This window comes from Chrysochloris asiatica, unplaced genomic scaffold, assembly GCF_000296735.1.
Source record: "Chrysochloris asiatica unplaced genomic scaffold, ChrAsi1.0 scaffold00346, whole genome shotgun sequence".
Lineage (NCBI taxonomy): Eukaryota > Metazoa > Chordata > Mammalia > Afrosoricida > Chrysochloridae > Chrysochloris > Chrysochloris asiatica.
In genome coordinates this window covers 393,202-413,753 of record NW_006408864.1, presented here as the reverse complement: position 1 = coordinate 413,753, position 20,552 = coordinate 393,202, and the positions used below count along the sequence as shown (strand labels likewise).

At 48.0% G+C, this 20,552-nt stretch overlaps 1 protein-coding gene across 1 annotated transcript in view; it reads right to left on the bottom strand.

Moving 5' to 3' along the window:
• FAM211A (family with sequence similarity 211, member A) overlaps window positions 1–19,016 on the bottom strand; it is a 68,615-nt gene extending 49,599 nt beyond the window's left edge. Inside the window, exon 1 of the mRNA XM_006875920.1 lies at window positions 18,765–19,016. Coding sequence (XP_006875982.1) covers window positions 18,765–19,016 — 252 coding nt within the window. The remainder of the gene's footprint in view (window positions 1–18,764) is intronic.
• Between the last annotated feature and the right edge of the window lie 1,536 nt (window positions 19,017–20,552).

Here is a 20,552-nt window from a genome sequence, read left to right as displayed (position 1 = left end):
TTCAAGCTCACCAGCTGCTCCTCGGAAACCCTGTACAGGGTGTCTATGGGTCAGAACTGACTCTATGGCACTTCACAACAACAGTGCTGGTATCACAGAAATACCACAAGTGGATGCTTTAACAAACAGAAATTCCTTCTCTCATAGTTTGGGAGGCTGGAAGTCTGAACTCAAAGCACTAGCTGTGGAAAAAGTTCCTTGTCTCCTTCTAGTCTAATATTCCTTGGAGAGCCCCATGTGTCTTTGCTCAATCCTTCCCTGGATCCAGGAGCTTACAGTGCAGGTACTCTAGGCCCAAAAGATGCACTCCACACCTGGCTCTTCTTCCTTAGTGGTAGGCATGGTCCCCCTTTTCTGCTCATTTCATTCTCCTTTTATCTGCTGTAAGAAAGAAGGTATGTCACATCCCTAGATTATGAAGGGAGTTCCAGCATCCTTCATGACTGCTATGATTAAACTGACAATCTGCTCTGTAAACCTTCACTCAATTCACAATAAAAAGTTAAAAAGAAAAAGGAATGCTGTGATTACTATTTTAAGTCGGATCTGACAGTGGGAACTGCCCTAACTGAATGAAGACACCTAACCATAATGAGGCTGACTGGATCCCATGGTTGAAGGGGCCAATAGTGGAACTTCAGGGCGAATGTCAGGGTGGGTGTGGTCACCACAATGGACGGCAGAATCAAAGCCATAGTCACAATAGACTGACTCCGATGGACTTACCGCATTGGCTACTGAGTCCTGGTGTTCCTAGGAGTGACACAGATGGGAAATCTACTAAATATTCACTTGGTCTGTACAAGCGGAAAAATTCTAGGTCAAATGAATTACCAAAAGAGAGAATCACAGCCCCTCAATCAGTTCCCAAACTTGAGCCAGTTTACAGACCCACAATCCCTTGAATGACAGGGAACAGGTTTTAACTGCAGTGCACAGGCCCACTTACATGTGGATTTTGTTTCCTGTTACTCTTGTGGTCTGCTCAAGTGTTATGAGTAGTCCCTTAAAATGCCACGTGATGCTTATCATCTACGCGTGAGCAGCTAGCTCTTCTCTCCTGTCAGGGAGGATGTGCATCACCTGGTATTTTAAGCAGATAATCGCAGCATTTGAGCTCACCATTATAGCATCAGAAAAAACAACAACCAAAAAACATGTCTAAGTGAACCTGCGCAGTTCAAACCCTTGTTCAAGGATCAACTGTAAATTACATGTAGAGTTTTAACTGTGCAGGAGGTCGGTGTCCCTAATCCCTGTGCTGTTCAAGGGTCAGCTGTAATCAGCTTGTGGGGGATGACTGGACACTGACACTAATTCCAGGAGATCCAAAACATTGTGGTCCACCCACCAGTCAGAGTAGGGTGCATGGAGGTCATGAATTTTAGCTCACATCTGCCTCACAGCAGGTCCCTGAGCCCAGCCTGTAGCGATTTCCCCAGATCCGGAACAGACATAGTAACTCCCACAGAGGACCCCTGACATGTAGAGTCAGGGCTATTATGGTAGGAAAAGCCCAGTGGCCATTAGAACTGCCCCTACCTAGTAAACCAAAAGCACTACCACATTCCTGGAGGGAATGCAGAGGTTACGGCCACCATCAGGGACTTGATGGACACAGGGGTGGTGACTCCCTTCGCCTCCCCTGTCAGCTTGCCTATTTGGCCTGTGTAAAAAACAGATGGACTGTGGAGAGTGACAATGGATTATCAACAGCTTAACCAGGTGGTGATTCCAACTGCAGCTGCTGTTCCAGAGGCGGTTTCATTGCTTGAGCAAATACTGCCTGGTACCTGGTATGCTGTTACTGATCTCCAGATCTCTTTCAAAGGACCACCAGAGGTCGTTTACCTTCCATTGGGGCGGTCAGCAGCACACAATCACTGTTCTACTTCAGAGGTTTAGCACCTTTCCAGGTCTGTCACAATTTAGTCAGCAAGAACCCTGGTCACCTTTCCCTTCCACAAGACATCTCAGGGGCCCATTATGTGGATGATATTGTGCTAACTGGACTTAATAAGATAACCAGTGTGGCACTGTAGGATAAGCATTAGACTGTTAACTCTAAGGTCAGCAGTTCAAACCCACCAGCTACTCCTTGGAAACTCTATACAGGGTCACTATGAGTCAGAACCAACTTGATGTTACTGAACAACAACGAAGACTAGATACTTACTGGTGAAATACTGACATGCTCCCACCAACTACCACCGAGTAGATTCTGACTCATAGGGATCCTGTACGGCAGAAAACATCTGCTCTGTAGGGCTTCCAAGGCTGTAAATCTTTATGGAATCAGAATAGCACATCTTTCTCCCACGGAGCAGCTGGTGGGTTTGAACTGCCGAACTTTTGGTTAGTAGCCAAGCACTTAACCACTGCACCACCAGGGCTCATTCATTTGCACGCTAACCCACCAACCGACATCGAGTCGATTTAGACTCATAATATGATCATATAGCATTTCCGAGACTGTAAATCTTTACGTGAACAGATGGTCACATATTTCTCCTGTGGAGCAGCTAGTGGATTTGAAACACTGATCTTGCAGTTAGCAGCCCGATGCCTAACCCACAGCACCACCAGAGCTTTTCATTTGTATACTGTAGTTGTTAAGTGTCATGGAGTTGACTTAGACCTTGTGGTTCAAACTGACCTTGACCTTGAAGTCCAGCGCATGAACCCATAGCGCCAAACCAATACCCCTTTATTTGTGTGCTAGCGGGCAGGAAATTAACTCAACAAAAATCCTGGTCCCTTCCACCTCACTGAAACTTCTAGGGGTCCAGTTACGGCATGCTGAGCATTTTTCTTCTAAAATGAAGGCTAAGTTGTTGCATCTGGTCTCTCCTACAACTAAAAAGGAGTCACAAGATCCACAATACCTGGTGGATTTCTTTGGATTTTGGAGGCAACTTATTCCTCATATGGGTGTGCTGGAGATGGGGGGGTGGTGGTGGTGATGTGCCACTGAGTCAGTTCCAACTCAAAGAAACCATGTATATAGTTTCTGAGGTTACAAATCTTTATGGGGGCAGAAAGCCTGTGTACTCTAACTGTTGACCTTGCAGTTAGCAGCCCAATATGTAACCCAGTATGCCACCAGAGTTCCTTTTGGGTGTGTTACTCTGGATTATTTATTAAATGACTCATAAAGCTGTTAGCTTTGAGTGGGGCCCACAACAAGAGAAGGCTCTGCAACAGGTTCAGGCTGCCATGCAAGTTGCTCTGCCACTTGGGCCATATGACCTGGCTGATCCAGTGGTTCTTGAAGTGGCAGTGGCAGATAGAGATGCTGTTTGGAGTTTTTGGCAGGTCTCTCCCTATTTACTGCTGAATCACAACACAGACTCAGGATTTTGGAGCAAACTCCTGATATCCTCTGCTGATAACTACTTTTAAGAACCAGTTTTGACTTGTTACTGGACCTTAGTACAGACGAAAAACTTAGCCCAGGCTACGCAGTCTGAGCTGTCTGCCCATCATGAACTAGGTGTTATCTGAGCCACAGTCAGAAAGTGAGACATGCATAGCAGCATTCTACCATTAAACGGAAGTGGTGTACAGGAAGGAGACTGGGCTTGAGCAGCACCTGAATGCACAAGTGAGTTGCGTGAGGAAGTGGCCTTCTCCCAGCTGGCATATGGCCGTTTGGGGAGTTCCTTATCATTAGCTGACTGAAGAGAAAATTCATGCTGGCTTTACGGATGGTTCTGCACGGTACGGATGACTCTGGCAGCATTGCAGGTGCTTTTGGGGACCTCCGTGAAGGATAAGGGTAAGGGGAAATTCTCCCATGGGAAGAACTCTGAGCAGGGCACCTGGCTGTTCACTTCGCTTGGAAGGAGAAATGGCCAGATGTGCAACTGTGTCCTGATTCACAGTTTGGCTAGATGGCCTGGGACTTGCAAGGAACATGATTAGAAAATGGGTGACAAGAAGGTATGGGGACGAGGTAGGTGGATAGAACTCTGTGAACGGGTCAAAGAAATGGAAGACGTGTGTTTCATGTGAATGTTCACCAAAAGATGTCCCAAAAGTGTCCCTTGGCCAAGGATTTTATCAAGTGGATAGGATGACACATTCTGTGGAAACCAGTCATCCTTTTCGCCAAGTCACTCCTGTTGTTGACCAATGGGTCCATGAATAAAATCGCCACAGTGGCAGGGACAGAGTTTATGTATGGCTAACAACACGGTCAAGCATCAAGGTCAACTTGACAACAAGCACTTCCGAGTGCTCAACCAGCCCGCAGCAGAAACCAACGCTGAGATCCTAACGTGGCCCCATTCCTCGGGGCATTCAGGCCACAACCTGGTGCCTGGGTGATTCCATGGATCCACTTCTGTCATGAAAAGGGCAGTGTTTTGTTCTTACTGGGATACAGATTTGCCTTTCTTGCACACAATGCTCCAGCCAAAATTACTATCCCTAGACTTACAAATGCCCTCATACCGAGCAGTTCTTTATTATAGCCCTTCTAGCCAAATTGCTCCATTCTGTGATGTACTGTGAATCCTAACCTCTATGCTTGTGACAATGGACCCGTTTTGAAGTGAGTTGCTAATGAAACGGGTGGGTAGGACCAGAGGGTCTGGTGTGGCACTGTACGATAAGCCCTGGACTGCTAACCACAAGGTTGGCAGTTCAAACTCACCAGCCACTTCTCAGAAACCCTGTACAGGGTCACTGAGTTGGAATTGACTCAGCTATACTTAACAACAAGAATTAAGATGACACTAAGAGTAAGGATTGGAGTCCTGGTGTGGTGCTGGGGGCTAATGTGTCAGAATGCAATGTTGTCTGAACTGCAGGGTTGGTGGTTCAAGCTCACCAGGTGCTCCTTGGAAACCCTATACAGACAGGGTCGCTATGGGTCGGAATCGACTCAACGACACCTAACAACAACAACAAGGAGAAACTGTGTGGCACTGGAGGACAAGGAATGAACTACTAACTGCGAGATCAGTGGTTCAAACCTAGCTGCTCCTTGGAAACCCTATTCAGGGTCGCTATGAATCAGAATCACGTCAACGGCAGTTAGTAACAAGGAGTAAAGATTACAATAGATCTATGGATTAAGGAGGCTCCCGCCTTACTAGAGGGTAGACTCAATTCACCACCCTTAGTTTTCCTTGGGGGGCATGGCCTGTGCCTAATATATAAGAATGCTTTGGCAAGTTCAGCCCCCTGCTGTGGACCCTGTATCTGGCTCATCCTGGCTGACTTCCGCTTCATGGCACTTGTGGTCTATCAGCTGACCCAATTCACCAGCTCCTGCAGCTACGTGGGTGAAAATCCTCCAAACTGCTTTCTGACCTACAGATTTTGGACCTGCCAGCCGCTACAGTTTTGTGAGCTGTTTCCTTGACATTGTGAGTTCTGAGACGTTGCAGCTTACTGCAGAACCCTGGGAAGTAAGGGAGGGGAGGAATGGTGATTGAATCAGGGATTGTGGAGTGGTGTAACATTTTAGAAAAAAAAGTCAGACGTTTGGATAACTTTGACCCCCACATCACAGGGAGTAGCCTCGTGCTTTGATCTTTCTAGAAGAAATTATTCTCTGCTATAATGGATTCACTTCACAGCAAATGAAGCGTGGCAACAAATCCATGCTCAAGGAATTCTGTTCCCCGGAGTCCTGGTGTAGCGAGGCGGGTTAATGCGTTGGACTGCTAAGTCGTTTGGATCGCAAGATTAACATTTCAAGCTCACCAGCTGCTCCTTGGAAACCCTATACAGGGTCACTATGGGTTGGAACCGACTCAACGACATTTAACAACAACAACCATGTTACCTACCATCTTGAAGCAGATAGCTTGAAAGAATGATGGACTGGCCTTCTGAACGGAAACACTAGCTGTTTGTTATTGTTAAGTACCGTCAAATCAGTTCTGTCTCACAAAGACCCTGTACAGGGTTTCCGAAGAGTGGATGGTGGGTTTGAACCGACAAACTTGTGGTCCAGTACTTATCCTACAGCACCATACAAGGTCTCAGGTGGCAATATTTTACAGGGTTGGAACAATGTTATCCAGATGTTGCTGTATATGCTCAAACCAGCATCTAATATATGGTGCTGTTTCTCCAGAGCCAGGATTCAGATCCAGAAATGAAGGGGTAGAAATAGGAATGGCATCACTAAGTACTCCTAGGGATCCATTTGCAAAATTTTTGCTTCTGGTCGCTGCAACCCTATACTCTGTGGGTCTGGGGATTTTAGTTCCAAAGAGAGGAATGTTCCCACCTGGTGACATAGCACTGATTCCACTGAGCTGGAAGTTAAGAATGCCACCGGGCTACTTTAGACTCTTCATGCCTTTAGATCACCAAGCAAAGAAGGGAGTAACCATATTGGGTGGTGTAACTGATCCTGATTACCAAAGAGCAATCATACTGATATTACATAATGGAAGTATGTCAGGACAACCTCTTCGGTTGTCGCTGAGTACTATCAGTCCTGTGATTCAAGTCAGTGGAAGATGACAGCAACCCAATTGCAGTCTGACTACTAACGCCCCAGGCCCACCAGGCAAAGAACCACAACCAGCTCAGATGTTGCTGAAGGTCAAGGGCAGACTAGGTGGTGGAAGAAGGTAGTTCTAAATACGAGTTATAGCCACATGACCAGTTGCAGAAATGAGAACTATGATTGTGATGAGTATTTCTTCCTTGTTTTATTACATGTGTATGTGTTCCTATAAAAAAATCTATATGTATCTTTATGTATTGACTGTTACTTTCACTCCCATTACTTATAAAATATAAGAAGCAAATATAGTTAGTGAATTTTCGATTGTTAGTTGTGTCATGTTAGATGCAAGTATGACATTCTAACTGTTTGTATTTAGCGATCATGGTTTAAGGAGAGGTGGACCGGTGCCCAGTTGATAAGGGAAGACTGCGATGGTTACTGGTATAACGTCAGTGTGGCTAGGCCAAGGTTCTCAATGGTGTGTAATTACCCTAGCCTTTGTAAAGCTATATAAAGAGATTTTCTTGGGGGTGTGGCCTGCAACCAATATAAATGAGTGCCCTGGTAAAGCTCTCTCTCAATCATGCATCCACCTTGTCATCATCTGACCTGCCAATTTTAGGATTTGCCAGCTTCCGCAGCCCCAGGAACAAGCAGTATGCCATGTGACCTGCTGATTTTGGTTGGGTTGATCAGCTCCTGCAATCACATGAGTCAGAAACAGTCGACCCTCCACAACTGCATGAGCCATTTCCTTTAAATAAATTCCCCTCTCTCCCTCGATAGGAGGGGGTTCAAAAAGTTCACAGAAAAAATGGAATGAAGAGATGAAAATAAAAAATATATAAACTTTATTTCTCAACGTGAGCTCCATCAAGTTCAAGACACTTTTGTAAATGATGGTAACAGCCGTTTGACCCATCCCTAACCCTAAATTCCCCAAACCCTAAGTAGAAAACTTAGGGTTTGGGGAATTTAACCATGTCAAGGTCATCCTTTTTTTTACATTATTAACTGAAGGAAAACAAAGGCCCTTTAGAAATTTTTTAGATTGTTGTTGTTAAGGGCTGTTGAGTTGTTTGCGACCCTGCATAGGGTTTCTGAGGAGCAGCTGGTGAGCTTGAACTGCCAATCTTGCAGTTCAAACCTACTTTGCAGTCCAGCGTATTAACCCAAGGAAGGAGCTCAAACTGCCTTGATGACGAGAGGATTGAGCAGCACTGTCATGAGGGAGGTCTCAGGAGAAGCTTTCCTGGGTGTTTCCTGTTAAGCTTTTGGCTACTTGTCATGGATTGAATTGTGTCCACCCCCCATACATGTGTCAGCTTGGGTGGCTCGTGATTCTCAGTGGCTTGGCAATTACCTAACAATCTTCCGCTATGTGATCTGATGTGATAAACCAGTAAGAGGACTAAGGGTGAACTGTGGGAAGAAAGCCTCTCAGGTGAAGCTTCCTGGGCATCTTTCTGCTAAAGCTCTGGTGATCTTTCTCAAAACATTCTCATAAGAAGAAGATATCATCAAGCAAAATGCCTGGAACATCCCCAAACACCGTTGCCCTGACCTTTACTCTTGACCAGTCCGCTTCCACCTCTTCGTTGCCATTGCTTTGACTGTGCTTTGTCTTCTGCTTAGTACCCGTAAGCCATATTTCATCTCCTATAATTCTTCAAAGGAATGCTCAGGATCTTGATCCCACTTGCTTAAAAATTTCCACTCAAACTCTACTCTTTTCTGCAGTTGTTCAGGTTTGGCACCCATCAAGTTGAAAGTTTGCTCAACTTTTTCAGTCAGAATCGTGTAAGCTGAACCAACTGAGATGTCACTGGTATTGGCAACAAGAGTTCAGGTGATGCTGTCGGGTAGGCGCTGGACTGCTAATTTCAAGTTAAAGTGGCTCGAATCCAACAGATGCTCCGAGGGAGAAAGATAAAGCTTTCTGCTCCTGTAAAGATTTACAGCTTCGAATACCCTAGGTGGGGTTGTTAAGAGATAGAATCAACTCGATGAAAGAGAGCTGGTGTTGGCTTTTGTCTCTGCTGTTAACCATTAATCCTCTTCCATTAGGGCGTGAGCAAGATGGTTTCTTTGCAAATTTATGTAGTCTGCTGTTGTCATCTTGATCTTTAACGCCATCTCCTCCCTTCTTAAAACAAGGCATCCATTTGTAAATTGCTGATTTCTTTGGGGCAGTGTCCCCATAAACTTTCTGTAAAGCTGTAGTGTCTCAATTTACCCAGATGACCACTCAAGACTCTCAGGATCTATAAGGAAGCCTTTATTAGCTGGCCAGTGACTAGAGCCTCCCTAAAAGTGGGAAAAACTGCAGCCCCGACCCAGTTTTTCAAAGAGTATTTATACATAGGCAGTCTGACATTATCTTGTACAAACCAAGGGTGTGATGTATGCATGTGCTGTTAGGGTGGGGGCTAGGAGTACATCAGCTGGGACAGTTACTTCTCAAGATTAACTTGGGGTTAGGGGTAGCTCTGGTAGCGTAGTGGTTACGAATTGGGGTGCTAACCTAAGGTTCGCAGTTCGTAACTACCAGCTGTTCCATGGGAGAAAGATGAGGCTTTCTGCTCCTGTAAAGATCTGCAGCCTCGGAAACCCTGTGCAGGGTCGCTATGAGTTGGAACTGACTCCACGGTACTTAACAACAACAGGTGTACGTCTGCTGGGACAGTTCGTTTTCAAGATTAACTTTGGCCAGCTGTTCTCAAGGTTAGCCTTGGTTGCTGGCCACAGTATCCTGTGAGTCAGGAGGGCCCACTCAGATGTGAGGAATTTGCATCAGCAGTGTTACAGAAGCCAAGTTTAGCCAACGTTAATGGGGAAGGGGGCTTCTGCATCCAGGGGAGTTGTTTGATGCTAAAAATTTCCCACTTCAGCCTGATCCTTTCTTAAAAATTAGTTACTACAGGGCAATTGGGCCTTACAAAGCAACAGTGATTTCACCATTCTTCCACCAAAGCGTCACCATAAATTTGGTATTTACTATTAATTCCATTTTTGCAGATTTCATGTTGCTCTGATAGGGGTGCTTTTCAAACTGATGTCTAATACCTCCTGGTGCCTCAAAGTAGATACTGTTCAACCATGTTATAATAAGTCAGTACAAGTTTATTTTGGTGCAAAAGAAATTGAAGTCCATGCATAGGTATTTGATAATAAGCATTTTCCATTAACTTTTTGGAAACCACATATATATGTAGAGTCCTAGTGTGGCACCATGGAGTCCTGGTGTGGCACTGTTGGTTGATGCACAGGACTGCAAAGTAGGTTTGAACTGCAAGGTTGGCAGTTCAAGCTCACCAGCCGCTCCTTGGAAACCCTATACAGGGTCACTATGGAGGGTCAGTATGGGTTGGAGCCAACTCTACGGCACTTAACAATAACAATAAAGTGCGGCACCATAGGATAAGCACTGGATTACTAACTGTAGATTGGTGGTTCAAACCAACCAGCTGCTCCCTGAAAACTGTAAACAGGATCACTATGAACAAAACTGACTTGATGGCATTTAACTACACACACACACACACACACACACACATTGTTGTTGTTAAGTGCTGTCAATTGGTTCCGACTCATAGTAACCCCATACAGGGTTTCTGAGGAGCAGCTGGTGGTTTTGAACTCGGTTGGCTTGCAGCAGAAACTGCATTGGCTCCTGAGAGCCCATCAAGAGCTACAGCCTGGAAGGAGTTGTGTGCTGAGAAGTTTCAAATCCATTTGCTAAGGATTTCCTGAAAATCGTGTACCAGTTCCACGATTTACGGTCCCTGCCCTAGAAAGTACACATGGAAATGACAATGAGGAAGGGGCAGAGCCAGGAGAGTTCAGGAATCCTGGTGAGACAGGAGGTCATTTATGGTCATCTCTGAGGAGGGCGGATACACTTTGCAGAAAGAAGGACCCCAGCCCATCCTCCCAGTCTCTGAAGTCAGGACGGCTGGTGCAGCCCTGAGGTCACATCTGGCCCTACAGAGGCTGCTGCGTCTCTCGCCAGTTACTCTGGAAGCCATGGAAACCAGCAAAGCAGACACTGACATTATTGGAATCCTGATTCTCTAGCACTGGCAATGCCTGGACTGAGCCTAGTCAGAAAGCTGCGGATTTTCAAAAGGAGGGTTGTCTTTGTGGATGGGGCAGACGTGCTTAAGCACCAGAAGCAGAGCAGGAATGCGTAGGCCGAGCTTTCCACCAGACTCTCCTCTTCCTCTAGCCACCTCTGCAGAGGCCCTGACAGTACCTGCCCGATGAGACCTCCATAGTGCCCTGGAGGCTGAGTATCACACCACTCCTCTCTCCAAGAACGCCTGGCAAGTTGCCAGGAACGGCAGAGCCCCACGGACATCACAGAGCTCCCAGAAATCCTGTCACATGGGAAACCATGCCCCAGATGTCCTAACTGCATTGAGTCGGGTAAATATGCCCCAGATCTTGCTCCATCAGCTGGGGAATCCACAGTCTCCTTAGGACACCCCAGGACAGTGGCCACTCACAGCACACACACTTACTGAGGGATGTCCCACGCCTACGGGTTTTCAGCATTATACCAGGGCCAATGGTGACAGCAGGGTCTCCACCCTCATGTGGAGTATGACTCAGCAGACAAACAAAAAGCACATCAAGGAACACAGTTGTGTGGTGAAGATTAAATGCCACCTTGTGCAAAAAGAGCCAAGAGATCTGTGTTGGAAGAAGTGCAGCCAGAGTGCTCCTTAAAGGCCAATATGGCCAAACTTCATCTCTCATACTTTAGACATATTGTCAGGTGGGACCAGTCGCTGGAGAAGGATAGCATGTTTGGTGAAGTGGAGGGCCAGAGAAAAAGAGGAAGATCCCACAATGAGATGGATTGGCACAGTGGCAGCATTGATGGACTTAAGCGTGACAACAGTATTGAGGTTGGCCCAGGATCGGGCAGTGTTTCGTTCTACTGTGCATAAAGTTGCTATGAGTCGGTACCGACTCGATGGTGCCTAACAACAACAACAACAACAGTGCAGCAGAACTCTGGTAGCATAGTGGTTACGAGTTGGGCTGCTAACCTCAAGGTCAGAAGTTCAAAACTACCAGCTGTTCCGCGGGAGAAAGATGAGGCCTTCTGCTCCAGTAAAGATTTACAGCCTCGGAAACCCTGTGCAGGGTCGCTATGAGTCGGAACCAACTCCACAGCCCATAAACACCACCACCAGTGCAGCAGAACTGGAAAATGACAAGTGGCTCTGAGCCAAGGAGGAACCCTGTGGCTGACAAAGCCTGGGAAGGTGGACTTGGAAAAGGAAGAACATCAGTGAAAATAAGGACATGTATTCCAGGCAGCTCTGGTAGCGTAGTGGTTACGAATTGGGCTGCGAACCTTAAGGTCAGTGGTTCGAAACTACCAGCTGCTCCGCGGGAGAAAGATGAGGCTTTCTACTCCCGTAAAGATTTACACCCTCGGAAATCCTATACAGGGTCGCTATGGGTCGGAACCGACTCGATGGCACATAACAACAACAACATTCCAGGCAGAGGAAGAAAGACTATGGAACTGCAGGAACTGGCCTGCATGCCTACAGAGATTTTTCTCAAGAGGGATGGTTGTTGTTGTTAAGTGCAGTTGAATTGTTTTCAACTCATAGCAACCCTGCATAGTGAGTGTCTGAGGAGCAGCTGGTGGGTTTGAACAACCAACCTTGTGGTTTGCAGTCCAGTGCTGATCCTATACACCACACCAGGAGTCCTTCAAGAGGCAGGATGTTAAGTGCCGTGCGTGGAGTTGGTTCTGACCTAGAGCGACCCTGTATACGGTTTCCAAGGAGCGGCTGGTGAACTTGAACCACCGACCTTGTGGTTCAAAGGAACGTTGCAGTCCAGAGCATTAATCTGCAGGACCACACCAGGACTCCTCAAGAGGGATACAGGGAGAAACAAGGCGACCTTCAAAGGTCACTGTGCTCATCCTTGTGTCTTTAGGAGGGAAAGACCTGCCTAGTCCGGTTTCCAGGAAGCCTCCAGGAGCTGATTCCATGGTCCAGTCCCCTTTAGGAGTGCTGCCTTAGTGATCTCGTGCAGCTATAACCGAAGGGCCATAAGTAGGTGGTTTTAATGAACAGAGATTCTTTATTTACAGTTTAGGAGTTGTTGTTGTTAAGTGCCCTCGAGTCAGTTCCGACCCACAGCTACCCTGAATAGGGTTTCCAAGGAGGGGCTGGTGAGCTTGAACCACCAACCTTGAGGTTCAAACTGACTTTGCAGTACAGCACATTAACCCTCAGCGCCACACCAGGACTTCATTTGGGAGGGCTGAAGTGTGAATTCAGGGTGTTCACTCTCTCTCTGCTCTGGGGAAAAGTCCATGTGTCTCTTCAAAGTCTACTCCTAAAGTCCTTGACATTGACCTTCCCCCCTACATTGTATTCTCTTGTGTGCTTATCTGTGATTTAAAACACACCCTACACTAACACCGTCTCATTAACATAATCCCCCAATCCATTTCCAAATGGGTTAAGTGAAGGTAAACAACACATATTCTGGGGAAACACCATTCAATCCATATTAGGAGGCAAGTGGCCCTAGGCCCAGGGTGGCTCAGGTTCCCAGGTGTAGAAATGGAGCCAGTCCTGACACCTTGGCCATAGGGGACTGCCCAGGCCAAGCCAGGACCAGCTTTGCCCTAAGGGCTGCACTATGTTGAATGCAAATAACCCAACTCCTTGAGACCCTCTGGGAACAGGAGGGCTGAGCCTCTCAGCAGGGTGTAACTGACTCTGTTTTATGGTTCTATGAAGGTGACTATCTGTCTGGAGTTTCTGGGACTCACAGATGACACCACACCCTCCAAGTCACCCAGCATCCGCCCTTTCCCCATGACAGAAGGTCAACTCTTACTGAGCCAGAGGCTTGGAGAAAAACACCTGGAAGGGATAGGGCACAGGGAGAAGGAGCATCTTCTATCCAAAGTTGCCCTCTCTCATCCCTGTGAGCCTACTCCAGACTGTTTCTAAATTTCCACTGAGCTCCAGGTTTGTTGTTGTTGTGAAGTACTGTTGAGTTGGTTCCGACCCACAGCGACCATGTATATGCTCCGAGGAGCAGCTGGTGAACTTGAACTGCCGACCTTGCAGTTCAAATAATGGCTTTGCAATCTGGCGCATTAAACCACAGAGCTCCAGATAGGTAGGCAGAATTAAAAAACATCTTGGGTCCAGCCTCGAAAGGACACCAAGACCTCGCCTATAGCTTGGCTAGATTCACAAAGTAGGCCAGATTCTCCTGTTGTGGCTGTGAGAATGGGTCTAGATTTGCAGAGCCAATGCAATGTCACAGACTTAGACCATCTGCCCTGCCACTATACCAGTCCCCTCTTTGGGAAGTGAGCAAACACAACTGAAAGAGGTTATGTACAGGGTTCAAGATCACAGAAGTAGACAGGACTGGAAGCCAACCTGCCCCAAACTGACCCTTAGTCCCAAGCTCTTTTATTACCCAGCCTCTAGCCGGAAGGATAAGGAGCTCTGGTAGTAAAACGGTTATGAGTCAGGCTGCTAATCTCACAGTCAGCAGTTTGACACTACCAGCGATTCTGTGGAATAAAGATGAGGCTGTTTGTTCCCATAAAGATTTACAGCCTTGGAAACCCTATGTTGTTAAGTGCTGTGGAGTTGCTTCTGACTCATAGCAACCCTGAATAGGGTCTCCAAGGATCATCTGATGAGTTTGAACCACCAACCTTGTAGTTCAAACCGACCTTGCGGTCCAGTGCTGTACCCCACAGTGCCATCGAATCAGCGCCACACCAGCGTCAGAACCGACTATATGGCACATAACCACCACCAACAGGGAGGGTACTGCTCCATGTTCCTTTAGCCAGCTTCCTGGAGTGTGGCCGGAACCCCTGGCCAGTTCAGGAGCATTTGTGTTAAGGAAGGCCTCCTCATACCTAGCTAACAAGTGATGAGCAAGTGCAGTCTCCAGTCAGAACACCGCCCCCCCCCCCCCCCCACACACACCTTAGAGGGGAAAGAGGGCATTCAAAAGTGCCAACAGCTGCTGCAATCCTTCCGTTTTCATATCCCAAACCTTTATAAAATCGCACAGCAGTGGGGAGAGGGGCAGATCAGATTGGAAGAGAGGTCTCAAAGTCAGGTCTCAAGAAGGTGGTCTATGAATCAGCGAATTTTTCTGGAAAGACTGTTTGTGACTCTTTCAGATCCTCAAATAACTCCAGGACTTGAGGAGATTAAAAACAATTGGACAAGGGTCTCACAGGTCCCCATGAGCCTGGTGTTTCTGGGCATACACATATCTAACAACCCAAGTCAGGGACAGATTATTCAATAAGAAAGGTAAGCATATGCTTAGGATATCAATAAAACAGAAGCAAAAGTTGTTCAAAGCAAAAACTCATAGATAACACGTGGACAGGACACAAGAAAAAGCAAACACCACAGTGGAAAGGAACTGGCAGGACACTAAATGAAATTGATCCAGCTCCACTGTGTGTGACCATGCTGGTCAGAAATAAAGTTCCTTCAGTGCCACAAGGGTGCCGATGTGTAAGGATGTTTAAGCTACCAGGCCCCTACCACCTCAGTATCTTGGTTGACATCCTAGGGTTCCCTCTGGCATACCTGAAACTCCTTATCATGGTGGGTCTCTTAGGAATATACTACTGCTTTCTAATAAACAAGAGATGAGAGTAGGGTGTTGAGTCTAACTATCTAAAAATAACCTATGGTAATTTGTTGTAATACTTGTTTTCTGATCATTTTTCATTATGACATGTTTTCATTTGTTCATTTATAATTACAGCATTTATTACAAAACAAACATTAAATTTGAAATACGGGCAACATTCAAGCAAAGCTGGTGATCAACAGAATTTTACTTTTGTTTGTTGTAAGAACTAAGCTCATGGACTCATCTTCTCTTTGGTGTTGAACATGTGGAATATTCTTTTTGCAGGAAATGTGGTATACGGTAAAAAAAAAAAAAATCTTAGTGCCCTGCATCTACTAAAAATTTTATTTAATCAGTAATACAATTGCACTTAAAAGAAACAACATCATGGATAGCTAAGACACACACACATATATGCATTGTCGGTTTGAATCACTAGGTTGGTGGTTCAATTCCACCAGCCGCTCCTTGAAAACCCTTTATGGGGGTTACTATAAGTTGGAACCAACTCAACGGCACTTAACAGCAATATACATAAAATTCAAGACACTCTGGTAGTGTAGTGGGTTCTGACTTGAGCTGTTAACTGCAAGGTCAGCGGCCAGAATCTACCAGTCATTCTGCAGCAGAAAGCGGAGGCTTTCTGCTCCCATAAAGATTTACAGCCTCGGAAACCCTAATCAATGTCACTATGAGTTGGAACTGACTTCACAGCACATAACCACTACCACCATGGATAAAGCTTACATAAAAGTTAGCAGAGGAGGGCATACCACGTATTATTAGTGTTTGGGGCCCTCCCCCTTACAGGCCTTCATCTGGTCCTGGCCAAACCACATTATCAAGCATAGATGATAACGCTAGGCAAATGGGAATGAGACTGTTACACCTCTTCTGTTCACCAACACCTGCCCTGAAGGCCCTGGACCATATTCCAACAGGACAGCAAGTTCCACATACTGTGTATGTCCCAAGCTTTGTCTCCTATGTTGCTGGAGAAGGAACTGCCTTTGACCTGGCCCCCTGTGAGGCCCTGGGGTGTTTGCACATCTCAGTGAGTGCTCTTGCTCTTTTTGAACACGCCGCCTCCAAACCAGAAGAGGAAACGGGAGAAGGAGCCACGTCAGTGCACAGGAAAGCCAGCTAACAGTCCTCCAGAACACCTCTAGGTCCTAGAAAACCACCTCCTGCTTCTCATGTACAATTGGACAGCCTGTGCTCCCTTCCCATACTGCTCCAGGCTCATGACCATTTCTTGGAGAGGCCCAGGCCATACAGAGAAGGTCTGCAGGCCCCGCCCCATGAGAGAGGGCCACAGCACTCAGCCATCAGCTAGTGAGATCAACAGAACACAGCACATGCCTGGAACCAGAGGGCAAGTTATTCTTCTGTTTTCACAGGGGGGGAGTCATGATTGCATTCAGTCCTCCCAGTCCTGCCACTAAGGAAGGTAGCGGAACCCCAACCAGACTGACGGGCAGACAAACCTTGAAGGAAACCACTGGGTCTTCTGGACTCTTCTGAAGAGCAGAAAGAAGCCCAGCTTTCCCTTGGTGTGGAATCCCAATCGTCCCTAGAGGGATCATGGTGCCCAAGGTGCCTGCCAACTCCAAGTACAGCATCTTGCTGCAGATACCACCCAAATGCTTCTACCTCCAAGAAGGGCTTCTCCTGTTCTCCCATTAGTCAGCCCCTGAGGGTAGCCCCCAGTGCTGTGGACAGTAAAACCTTCTTACTGTCTGGAATGCCTAGTATGCAAATGGGATATGAAGGTCTGGAAAATCCATTATTCTGTCTGAAAGGCAGAGTTACTATAGAGGCCATACGTCCGTTTCCAATTTTGAAAAGACACAGAAATTACACATGGCCGTGGCTGGTATGACACTGTAGGATAAAACACTGGATTGCTAACAGCAAGCTTGGTGGTTCAAACTCACTAGGCGCTCCTTGGAAACCCTAGACAGGGTAGCTAAGAATTGGAACTGACTCAACGACACTTAACAACCAAGTTGTGTCACTTGTCTTTGATGACTCAATTCAGTGAAAGGCACCTGAGGCTCCATCAGTGTCTTAGGCATCATTTGGATGTTGTTTGGAACAACAGCAGAAGTCCCTCCTTTCTCCCTGTCCCTGCTTCCCTCTCTCTCTCTTTGCAGGGCACATACCTTGGGAACACATACTCCAGGGTAACAGCAGCACCAGCGGTAGAGCTGGGCGGGGTTGGGGGCAACAGAATTCAGGAGAGATTCCTAAATGTTCCCCAGGGAAGGTGCTCTTCTAACCTCTTTCATCAATGATGAGAAAACTTCAGAATGGTGGGCTGAGATTCCCTCTCCACAAACCCACAGTCAACTCTACTTATCAAATCTAGCAAGAACTGATTCTTGGAGGCACAGTAGTAGTTAAATGCTCAGCCACTAACTGGAGCTCCTCTAGAGAAAGATGTCGCCGTCTGCTTCCGTAAGTATTTACAGCCTTGGAAATCTTTTGGGGTAGTTCTGCTCTGCCCTGTAGAAATCGACAGTACAGACTTTTGGTTTGAATTTGGCTATCTCCCAAAGTCAAGACAACTTGTTTGGTGATGGGTGGAAGGCAGCTTTTTTGCACCCTCTTGCCTCCCTCCGAAAGTCCCTGGGTGGCACAACTTGTGTTCAGTTACTAACTTCAAGGTTGGTGGTTTGAACCCAACCAGCAGAACCACAGAAGAAAGGCCTGGCAATCTGATCTGTTTCCATAACAATTACAGCCAAGAAAACTCCCAGGAGCAGTCCTCTTGTAACACATAAGATAGTCATGAATCACAATTGACTTATTGACAATGGGTTTGGTTTCTTGGTTTGGTCACAACTCCTCCTTAAGAAAGCCATAAAGGAAAAGAAGCCAAGGAAGGATGAGGGCAGCAGCCCAGGGGTTGAAGTCAGATCTTCCAAGTCAGTTTCTAACCAGTGAGGCAGAACCGACCCAAGTGAAAGTGCTTGCTTGCAGCCTCCTGAAATCCCTGCAGGCCCGGGGTCACAGATGTCACACAGGAAACCAAATTCAGCTTCTCTCTCACCACTAATCTCAGCAGGGGCTTGTGGCTGGGGGCTGTGAAAGTTACTCTGGGGAGGTAGAGGGCCTCTTCTCCAATCACAATCCAGGATCCCTCTCAGGAGTGATCCGGCTGAGACTGGCATTCTACCAGCCCCAAAGCTGTACCCTTGGACACCCCAGGGGAAGGTGCGCTCTGCGAGGCGGTGGGGAAGTGGAGGATTTGAGGACCCTTGGCAGGGAATGAGCTCGAGTGGCTAGAGGAAGAGAACCGCCTTAGTACAGATCAGGCATCCATCCCTGCAGTCCTCCCATTCCCAGGGCCTCAATCTCCTCAGCCTGCGGAGGGCAGAATCGGGGATATTATTCCAACAGGTCCCTCTCACCAGGCCACGCTCAGGCCAGCCTTCCTCTGCCCTGTCTTGAGGCCTCAAATTCAGCGGGAGCGCCAAGGCACCTGCAGCCAGAATGGGCTCCATCCCAGCGGGAGGGGTCCTGGGCGGTGCCCTTTGCCGCTCCACGGCCTCCCCTGAAGGGGCGGGGCGCTTCCGGCTGGCGCGCCCCTGGTATTCCCTTCCCGGCTCACCTGGCGCAGGTGCTGCAGCAGTGTCCCCGCTTCTTCCCGCCGGCCCTGGCGCACCATCCGCAGCAGCTCCTGAACCATGCCGACGCGCCGGTGGTAGGGGGGCAGCCCTGCGCCGGCGCCCCCACGCCCTGCCTTGTCCCCAGCTCGCAGCAGCAGCGACGCCCAGAAGTCGGGTCGTTCGCGGCGGGGGCCGGGCGCTGCGCCGGGGCTTGTTCTTTCTGCTAGGCTGCCCTTAGTCTGCCGAGTGCCCATACCGCTGCCGCCGCCTCCGGGCCGAGGCTTGCCGGCCGCTAGGGAGCAAACCCCGCCAGCTCCACGCCACGCGGCCGCTAGGACGCACGCGCCTCCCGGGCGGCAACTTTGGGGGAACTGTTGCGCGCGGGCGGCGCGAGGGCGGGAGAGGGTGGCCGCGCGCTCCCTTCGCTCCTCCCTCCTCGAGCTCAGGCGCGCTCCCTGGCGCTCGCCGCAAGCCCGCCGCCCCGCCCGTTCCCGGCCCGCCCCCGCGCCTCCTTGCTCCCTCCCGCCCCTCTCTTCCCGCCGCCAGCTCCCGGCTGGCCCCGCCGGCGCCCCTCCCTGCGACTCACTGGCGTTCGCCCCCTGTCGGCCGCACTGCGCCTCCCTAAGGAGGCGGGTAGGCCCCAGGCACCGCAGCTGTTGGTCCCCCCACACCCCTGTTGCCCAGATGCTCCAGGGTAGCGCACCAAGTGGTGAAGGGAGGTGTCGGGTGCGCGGGAAGAGATGGGGACATTCGAATGATTTTCTCAGGTTCGCCTCCTCTGAGGGTCACCATCTAATTCATCTCAGACGCCAGATACAAATGCCTGCCGACTCCCATACTTTGCCCCAAACTGAGTAACTGAGACTCTCTGCTAGTAGAGGGACGGGGGAGCTGCCTTTTTAACCGGCATCTCCTAGCCTCTTTTACACATTCCCCTGAGACCTGGCCGCTGGGAGGGCCGTGGTGGTTGGCGCTGACTGTAGACACTGGGTGTAGGGTTGTGTGTTGTATGCTTAACCCTCTTGTGGAAAGAATCTGTCACTTCATCAGTCTTTCAAAGGGTCTGGACTGTAAAGATGCTAAGAACTGCTGTTTTTCCTGGATCTCAGTCACTCACAAAGCACTCCAAAGAGATCCTTGGGGGCAATTCTGGTACAAAAAAAGCAGAGGCAAGGCTGAAAGTACGCCCAGCTGCATGCACATTGCCACTGGCCACCCACTTTCTCTTCGTTTTTGGCTTGTTCTCAGTATATCATCTGCTCAAATCCCTTTCATCTATTTAAAAAGAAAACTTCATTTGCTTCACACCCTCCAGTGTCTAACGCCCCACCTCTCTCTTTCCTTTTCACCTAAGCTTTTTGGAAATACCTTAGATTTATTGTGTCTTGGTTACTACAGTTTGGCCTCTGGCCGTACCACTTCAGTGAAATTCCTCTTGCCAGTGACCTAGTTGTCAAATTCAGTGGCCACTCTGTTTTCATTTTACTTGACCTTTAAGCAGTATCTGATTCTGTTGCTTGCTCTTTTGACTGAAACTCTGCTTACTCTCTCTAGGTTTCCACCTGGAGTTCCTCTGTGAGCATTTATCTTTTCTTACCCCCATCCTTGTTTCTGTTACCCCACGTGCTGCTGCCCCAGGCCTCTTCCTGGGCAATGCTGTTTAGACTCTTGATTTTACCCATTACATACATACTGATGATTCCAAGTCTCTCCCTCCAATTTATAAGCTAAGAAATTAACCTGTAACTGATTTCATGGATACTGACAGAAGACTCCTGGGTCTGAGATAG